This window comes from Muscardinus avellanarius (genome assembly GCF_963383645.1).
Source record: "Muscardinus avellanarius genome assembly, chromosome: 12".
NCBI classification, from domain to species: Eukaryota; Metazoa; Chordata; class Mammalia; order Rodentia; family Gliridae; genus Muscardinus; species Muscardinus avellanarius.
In genome coordinates this window covers 19576479-19585226 of record NC_137798.1, presented here as the reverse complement: position 1 = coordinate 19585226, position 8748 = coordinate 19576479, and the positions used below count along the sequence as shown (strand labels likewise).

General features: G+C 50.9%; 1 protein-coding gene across 1 annotated transcript in view; it reads left to right on the top strand.

The window, feature by feature from the left end:
• The window catches only part of LPCAT4 (lysophosphatidylcholine acyltransferase 4), a gene marked incomplete at its 5' end in the record, with an annotated part of 8543 nt that extends 804 nt beyond the window's left edge, over positions 1-7739 (top strand). The window contains 13 exons of the mRNA XM_080707264.1: positions 548-690; positions 964-1184; positions 1527-1639; positions 1739-1799; positions 2075-2133; positions 2312-2346; positions 2872-2926; positions 3037-3119; positions 3334-3459; positions 4460-4592; positions 6697-6795; positions 7132-7288; positions 7559-7739. Of these exons, the coding sequence (XP_080563390.1) occupies positions 548-690; positions 964-1184; positions 1527-1639; positions 1739-1799; positions 2075-2133; positions 2312-2346; positions 2872-2926; positions 3037-3119; positions 3334-3459; positions 4460-4592; positions 6697-6795; positions 7132-7288; positions 7559-7734 (1461 nt within the window). The 3' untranslated portion in view covers positions 7735-7739. The remainder of the gene's footprint in view (positions 1-547; positions 691-963; positions 1185-1526; positions 1640-1738; positions 1800-2074; positions 2134-2311; positions 2347-2871; positions 2927-3036; positions 3120-3333; positions 3460-4459; positions 4593-6696; positions 6796-7131; positions 7289-7558) is intronic.
• Between the last annotated feature and the right edge of the window lie 1009 nt (positions 7740-8748).

Sequence of the window (8748 nt, the reverse complement as noted above, 5' to 3'; positions counted from 1 at the left end):
CATCCCCCAGTACTAAGGATTTTGACGTCGGGCAGTACTGGAGACAGACCTAAAGCCGAAAAGTGGACCTCTCGGTCCACTCTGCCTCCCAAGCCCAAAGTGGAAAGAGTGATGCACCAGGTTTCTGATTGACATCGGAGCTGTTTGTGGAATGGGATGTGGGAGAAGACCCATTCCCAGCCTGTTCTACATCAAGCACAGTGCCTGGCGATTCCACGTGCATTTTCTCATTAAATCCTCTTAGCTTTTCCCGGGGCTAGATGCATTTTGTTATATTCTCCTTTATAACTGGGTTAGGAACCAGCTAAGAGATGGGGAAATGAGGCTGCTGGGACTATGAATCTTTTATTCCCTTGCCCTGGCTGGTGTCTGCATCCCACTTGGATCCCAGTCCGCTCTTCTGATCCCAGCCCTCTCTTCTGATCCCAGCCATCTGTCACCTGCAAAGGGTGATGGCTCTCTGCTCCTGGGTCTATCCTTGTGGGGGAGAGGATGCTTCCAGAGAGCATCTCCCAGCCTACTTGGCGTTCTCTCCCACCCGCTGCAGTTCTGCCTTCTGGGGGCCCTGCTGGCCCCCATCCGAGTGCTTCTGGCCTTTATCGTCCTCTTTCTCCTCTGGCCCTTTGCCTGGCTGCAAGTCGCTGGTCTTACTGAGGAGCAGCTTCAGGAGCCAATCACAGGATGGAGAAAGTAAGTAGGGAGTGAGCCCTTGAAACTCCATTTCTCTTCCCTGTTACCTTTTCTGCCCCTCTTAGAGGAGCAGAGGGTTCTGAAACTGTCCCACCCAGCCTGGAGAGGTGAAATACGACAGCCAGGCCCAGACCTGGTACCCAGGACCTCACCTCTAAGTGATGTGCCCTGACATGTCCCAAAGGGACCAGAGATCTCAGTCCTGTGACCAAAGTAGTCCAGGGGGAAAGGGGGGAGCAAGGGTCAGAACTGATCCCCAGCCTTGCCCTGCAGGACCGTGTGCCACAGTGGGGTGCTGGGCCTGAGCCGCCTGCTCTTTTTCCTGCTGGGCTTCCTCCGGATTCGCGTTCGGGGACAGCAGGCTTCTCGCCTTCAAGCCCCTGTCCTGGTTGCTGCCCCCCACTCCACTTTCTTTGACCCCATTGTCCTGCTGCCCTGTGACCTGCCCAAGGTTGTATCCCGAGCTGAGAACCTTTCCGTGCCTGTCATTGGAGGTGAGAGTTCAGCAGGGCTGAAGGGAGGGATGACCACTCTGGGCAAAAGAAGTCAGGAGAGGAGATGCTGGAGGGAGAAGTTAGAAGGGATACTGACTGGTGGCAGGTGGAATGTAAGTTAACACCACTTGTGAGAGTCTCAGATCTCTGAGGGTGGGGGACAGACAAAAGGTGTTGGGGGAGCGCTTGCTGATCATTCTCTGATGGACAAGGTCCAATCAAGAGATTGTGCCCAGGGCAAACACATAACTAAAGAACATCTCCTACTATCAGGGAAGTGGCGGCTGCAGATTATGATGCCCCAGGTACCAAGTAACTCCTCCCAAACTTTCTCAACCCCAGCCCTTCTGCGATTCAATCAAGCCATCCTCGTTTCCCGCCATGACCCAGCTTCCCGACGCAGAGTGGTGGAGGAGGTCCGAAGGCGGGCCACCTCAGGAGGCAAGTGGCCCCAGGTGGGTAAGGGTCTTAAGACCACGCCTCCCTTCTGTGTGCTCCTGAAGAGGCTTCCCTCTCCTCCTCACCTCATTCTGCTCTTCTGGGTTTTTCTCCAGGTGCTATTCTTTCCCGAAGGCACCTGTTCTAACAAGAAGGCTTTGCTTAAGTTCAAACCAGGTGAATAAAAGGATAATGGGTGGTAAGGCAATGTGAAAAGGAGCCCCGGTTTTGGGGAGGAATAACCTATGAAGTAGAAGGGTGATAAGGGCTGGGGGAGAAAGGGAGATGGGACTGCTTAGCTAATGAATGCTGGCAAGTCAAGGGGTCAGAGAGAAAATGATAAGCAAGTAGAGCAAGGCCAGCTTCACTGGATAACTGCCTCAGACCCGCTGTCTAGCGACCTCTGTGCACTAACCTCTGCCCTGGGGCTTGGGGGTGGAACTGGGATTTAGGAGCCTTCATCGCAGGGGTACCTGTGCAGCCCGTCCTCATCCGCTACCCCAACAGTCTGGTGAGTCTTAGCACAAGAAAGGGCGGAAGGGGAGAGCATGAACCCACCCTAAATGAAAACAAGTGGAGACTGTTGGGGCCACGGTGGGATGTGCATGTATGGGTGGGACTAGAGTGGACTGGCCAGTCCCAAGAAATAAAAGTAATGCCTTTCTGGTCCACCTCTGCTTCCCCCATAGGATACCACCAGCTGGGCGTGGAGGGGTCCTGGCGTGTGAGTTCTGGTGTTCCCGGGGTGAGGGTGGGGAGCGAGGTCTATGGGAGAATGCTTGGCCCGTCTTCTAACCTCCAGACCAGGTGAATGGCCCTTCTTTATTCTGGGACTGAGAGAACCAGAGAAGGCAATGCCCGGTTCCCTCTGACCTCCCAGGATAATCTGGCAGGGATTTCAGGGTCCCGCCTGCACCATTCCTGCTGTGATCATGGCTCCTCTCACTTCACTCGTGTTTCTGAGTGATCTTCTTTCTCAGATGTGCCCGTGCAGAACTCAGTTGTCCCTGCTTAGAACCACCACCACCAGGCATGCCTCTTGCCCTGTTACCCTAATGTCCTCTCCCTGCAGCTTCTTTCCGTTTCCTTGCCACTTTTTTGGCCCTTTTCTTGCTCTCCCAGATGACTGTGCAGCTCGGGGTTTGTTTTTCTATCATTGGGTAGAACTTTCCCACTCCCCTCCCTCCCTCCTGGGTAGGAGAAACCTGTAGTTAGAGATTGGTGAGCATGGTGGTCTCTCTTCTCTTAGACTCAAAGTTCTCTGGCTCACAGCCTCCCAGCCCTGCAGCATCGTGGATGTGGAGGTATGATCCCCCATGGGGTGGGAGAAAGGACATCTCAGCCCCAAAGCCTTGGGAGAGTGGGAAAGGCCTCACTGAGGTCCTGATAAGAATTGTGCGTGTCTGCGTTTCAGTTCCTCCCTGTGTATCAGCCCAGCCCTGAGGAGAGCAGGGACCCCACCCTCTATGCCAACAATGTCCAGAGGGTCATGGCACAGTGAGTGTTCCGCAGAGCATTTCCTGGAGCAGAGGCACAGGGAAAGGGAACTTCAGGGAGGGGTTTGAGGCAAAGATAAGGGGCTGTGGGGCCAAGGAGAGAAGATTGAGAAGCCTGACCTGCCCTCCGGGTCAGCAGGCCAGAGTCCCTAATGAGCCCTGGCATTTCTTCACTTTCTCCTTCCCCCTCCACTGCATCCCTCTCCACCCTGCAGGGCCCTGGGCATCCCCGCCACTGAGTGTGAATTTGTAGGGAGCCTGCCTGTGATCGTGGTGGGCCAGCTGAAGGTGGCGTTGGAGCCTCAGCTCTGGGAGCTGGGGAAAGTGCTTCGGAAGGCTGGGTAAGTGGCCCTGAAGATGAGAGTGCAGTGTCACGGATGGAGAAAGAAAAGAAGGAAAAGGGGACAAATGGGAGGGAGAAAGGAAAGTCTCTTTAAAAAGTGGGAAGATAAGCTGGGTGTGGTGGCGTACACCTGTAATTCCCAGTACTTGTAAGGCTTGAGACAGGAAGATTGCAGGTTGGGTGACAGCCTCAGCAAGTAGTAAGACTCTCATCAAGCTTAGCAAGACTCTGTTTGAAAATTTAAAAAAAGGGCTGGGAGTGTAGCTGAGAGGTAGAATGTCCCTGGGTTCAACCCCCAGTACCACACACAGTAAAAGTTGGAAAATAGAACTTAATAAAAAATAACAAAAGGAGTGATAAAATTGGCAGAGGGGAGAACTAGAAGGATATGCAATAGAGCAGGTGAGAAAAGTAAGAAGGGCTCTCAAAGGACTGTGTCAGCCAGAGATGGTGGCGCATGCCTGCAATCCCAGTACTTGGAAGGCCAAGACAGGATCTCAGGTTCATAGCCAGCCTCAGCAACTTAGGAAGGTTCCTCAGCAATTTTGTGAGACCCTGTTTCAAAATAAAAAATAGCCGGGCATGGTGGCACACGCTTGTAATCCAGTATTCGGGAAGCTGAGACCGGGAGGATTGCGGTTGGCAGACAGCCTCAACTCCCGAGTGAGGCCCTCTGCAACTCAGTGAGACCCTATTTCAAAATAAAGAATAAAAAATAGGGCAGGGGGTGTAGCTCAGAAATAGAGTGTGTTCAACCTCTAGCACCAAAAAAAGAAAAAGTGGGAGGGGGAACTATGTTAGTATATCTTAGATATATAACAGACTGGGGAGGGAGGTTTTGCTCAGTGTAGATGGCCTGGGTTCAATCGTCAGCACTATGGAAAAAGGAAAGAAAAGGCCAGCCATGCTGGAGAACGCTGGTGCTAGGGCCGATGTCCTGCATGATAGGTCCACAAAGAAACTGAATCAGCTCTCTGCCTTCAACAATTCTACCATAGGCTGTCCCCTAGCTGTGTGGACACTGGGGCAGAACCAGGCCGGAGTCGAATGATCAACCAGGAGGAGTTTGCCAGACAGCTACAGCTCTTGGATTCTCAGACGGTAGCTGGTGCCTTCAGCTACTTCCAGCAGGTAAAGGAGTTGGAACACAGAGGGCAGAGCCCAGTGCTTGTCCTCCAGGCTGACATTCTCAGGACGTAGGGATGACATCACAGTGGCCATGTCAGTCTCATTCGATGTTCTACCAGTCATTGAGAGGTGGCTGTCTTCCAGGATCCACTGGCAGATTTGGGTTTTGTCCAGTAGCCTGTGCATGGAAAGGCAGTGTTTTTTTTTTTTTGTTTTTTTTTGTTGTTTTTTTTTTTTTGGTTGTTTGTGTGTGTGTGTGTGTGTGTGTGTGTGTGTGTGTGTGTGTGTGTCTGGGGGTGGAACCCAGGCTCATTTGACCTCTGAGCCACATCCCCTGCCCTATTTTTATTCTTTATTTTGAAACTGGGTCTCACTGAGTTGCAGAGGGCCTCCCTCTGTAGTTAAGGCTGTCCACGAACCGCGATCCTCCAGTTTCAGCCTCCCGAATGCTGGGATTACAAGTGTGCGCCACCACGCCCAGCTCGAAAGGCAGTGTTTTAATCATGCAAGGAAGAGCAGGGGAGAAATAGGCGATTAGTGAGGGCCACCAGTTTCTGAAGACACTTTAGAGACTGGCAAAGATGGGGTCTCATACAACCATGTGGGCATTGAGTGAGTCTTCAAGGAAGAATCAGGAAGGTTGTAGAAAGATGACATTGAAGAACCACTGGAAAGGCTGTGCAGAATTTGAGATCCAGCAGAGTTTGCAATTCTTGGGCAGATATTTTTCAAATATCCTGTAGCTTCTCTAGGATATTCAAGAATCTTAACAAACTGTATTTCCTTAGAGGGAGAGACAGCTTTCCCTGTCAAATTAGAATTCTACAGGATTCTTAATGTTTATGAACAACCAGCAGTGGTTCCAGTGGTCTTTTTGCATTGAGATACAGACTATCGTTCTTGGTGTCCTCTGAAGGGACAGGACAGAGTAACCAGGTGTGTAGAGTCCTCAGATGGGGACAGACTGTCTGAAAGGAGCTGCCCGACTCAGTTTACGTGGTCCCCTACAAAGCTGGAACGGTAGGCATCCCACATGGGTTTGTTTTTTGTTTTTGTTTTTGCAGGTCTGGGGATGGAACCCAGGGGCATTTGACCTCCAAGCTACACCCTCTGCCCTATTTTTTATTCTTTATTTATTATTATTATTATTATTTATTATTATTATTATTATTATTATGGTGGTACTGGGGTTCCTGGAAGCCCTTCTACCTCTGGGCTACACTCCCAGACCTATTTTTTAACTTTATGTGGGAACAGGGTCTCTTAAGCCAGCGAGGCTGGCTCCGAACCAGCGCGATCCTCCTGTCTCTGCCTCCCAAGCGCGGGGGTTACAAGAGTGCGCCACCATGCCTGGCGGTCTTTATTCTTTATTTTGAAACCGGTTCTCACTGAGTTGCAGAGGACCTCACTAAGTAGCTGAGGCTGTCCGCGAACTGCAGTCCTCCAGGTCTCAGCTTCCCGAATGCTGGGATTACAAGCATGCGCCACCACGCCCGGCTCCACATGGGTTTTTGTAAGAAATTAGGCCAGTGGTTCCTTTTACTCTGTTGGACCAGTTCTGCCACATGGGCTGAGTGAGGGAAGAGAACCAGTTTGTCCAACTTGGAGGACAGGAATGCCCTCTTGGTATGTCAGAAGTTTGATGATGATTTCAGCATTCTGATGGATTCTCTGACATTCCTAGGTCTTTTTGTGGGAGAGCTTTGTCACCTAGTGATTTGATATAGCTCAAACAAGCCCATGACCAAAGAGAACTATCAGGGGTCCCATAGATTTTGGAACTCTCACAGTGCATTGTCCCTATTTCTGCTGAGGCGATGGAGGAAGCAAAGTCCAGAGAGCAGAGCCCTACATGGTGTCTCATGTCTGTAATACTTGGGAGGCTGAGACAGGAGGATCACAGATTTGAAGCCAGGCTCAGCAACTTAGTGAGGCTCTCGGCATCCTAGTGAGACTGTTTCCAAATAAGAAATAAAATCAGTCTGGGGATGTCGCTTGGAGGCAGAATGCCTCTGGTTTAAATCCCAAGTACTATACACACAAAATCCAGAGAGCAGGAGGGAGGACACAAGGTCTCCACGTTTCCCTGATTTCTTTCACCCTCCAGGATGCTGAGGGTTTGGTGGACTTCCGAGACGTGGCGCTTGCACTAGCAGCTCTGGATGGGGGCAGGAGCCTGGAAGAGCTGATTTGCCTGGCCTTTGAGGTACCTGGGAAGTGGGAGCAGCACCTGCAGCTATGCTGAGCCCACAACAGGAGGCCTGTGTGGTGCACTATTTCTTGTAGCTTTCAAATAGTAGACACATGGTGTCCTGCCTAGTGTCACACTTCCTAAAACTGTAGAGCCCTAACGTCTCTATATTGAGGCTTACCTGGGGACAAGAGCAACGCAGAAGCTGTAAAGTTTACAATTCTCCTGCAGAAGGGTCCCCAAAGGTCCACGATGGCCTACATCGTGTTGGAAGAGGGGCAGCCCACCCCTGAAGAGCAGCTGAGGCAGCGGCCTGGGGGGAACTTGACGTGCATCTCTTTCTCTCCCAAGCTCTTCGCTGAAGAGGAGGCAGAAGGACCAGGCCGCCTGCTATACAGCGATGGCTTCAGCACCATCCTGCACCTGCTGCTGGGTTCACCCCGCCCCGCTGCCACGACTTTGCATGCTGAGCTGTGCCAGACGGGGCCCAGCCGGGGCCTCTCCCTCTGTGAGTCACCGCCTTCTCAGCCTGCACGGCACCAGCAGCACCAAGAACTTAGAAGGAAGCATTGGGTCGGGAGGGAACGAGTGTTAGTGTCCCATACTGGGGATCAGAAGCTTCTTTCCAGGCTGGGAAGGAAGAAGGGACATAAACCGGGATTTGAGAAGCTTGCAGGGAGTAGAGAGGCAAGTTTTAACCAGTCCTGAAGAAAGAGCAGGGGCGTCCCCTCCTCAGCTCGGGTTTCTTACTTTTCCTGTACCACTCTTATTTGTCCAGGTCAGTTCCAGAACTTCTCCCTCCATGACCCAGTCTATGGGAAGCTCTTCAGCGCCTACTTGCGCCCCCCACACACCCCTCGAGACGCCTCCCAGATACCAAATGGCTCAACCCCAGGCAGCCCTGCCGCCCTGGCCAACGGGACCGTGCAAGCCCCCAAGCCGAAGGGCGACTGATGCCTCAGCCCCTGCCCCTTCCTCCTCAGCTGCATGGGCCCCGCAGACTCAGGGCAGTGCCAGGGGCCCACCTACGCCTCAACCCCCTTTCTGCTCCTGTTTGATTTTTGTTGTTGTTTTGTTTTTTAGTTGATTTTAATTTTTTGTTTGGGTTTTTTTGTAAGAAACTATTTTATATATAAATATAAATCTATATCTATATCTATTAAAAAAATGAAGCTGAGTCACATTGATAGTGTCATTAGTTGAGAATGAAAAGGAAAAATGGTTATAGCATGCCCGTTGAAAGATCCAGAAGTTTCCAAGTCAATTCTCTTGGTCATAGCTAGATGAATCCTCTCAACTCTATCTAGACAGGGCTCTTTCCTGTACAGAAATTATACAAAGAGATTTCTTGTCTTCCCCTCCTGTTATCACCTAAATACGCAATTTTTAATGGGCTAATCTGTGAACCGTTTTTCAGCCTATTCCCTCTTGTTCTGTCCTCATTAAAGATTAAAAAATAGCTTACTACCATTCCATATTTAATAAGTCTACTGAGACTTGATTCCATCGCCTGTAGTGGGAGCAGAAAGCTATGTCAGCGAGGCCCAAAGCTTCCTGCTACAGGTCAGACCAGCCACACAGGAGGTTTCCCTGCCCAGCAGGAGCTGAGGTACTCAAGTCCTTTCCCTCCAGCCTCTTCAAGAAAGAAAAAGCCCCCTAAAGGTGCTGTGTCTAGGCACAAGTCTAGAAAATTAGTTAGCTTTAGGAAATTCGATCTCTTTCCTAGAGATCGGACAGGGAAGGAAGCATCTTTCCATCCATAGACTTAGAGCGACAGATAATAAACAGATATCCAAACAGGCCCTTCTAGTCAGTGTCAAGTTCAGGGTTGTGAAGAGAGAATAAAGGACCACAGGTTGGTAGCCAGCCTTGGCTCTGCAACTTAATGAGACCTTGTTTCAAAATAAAGGATAAAAAATAGGGCTGGGGATGTAGCTCAGAGAGAGAATGCTCCTGAGTCCAAGCCCC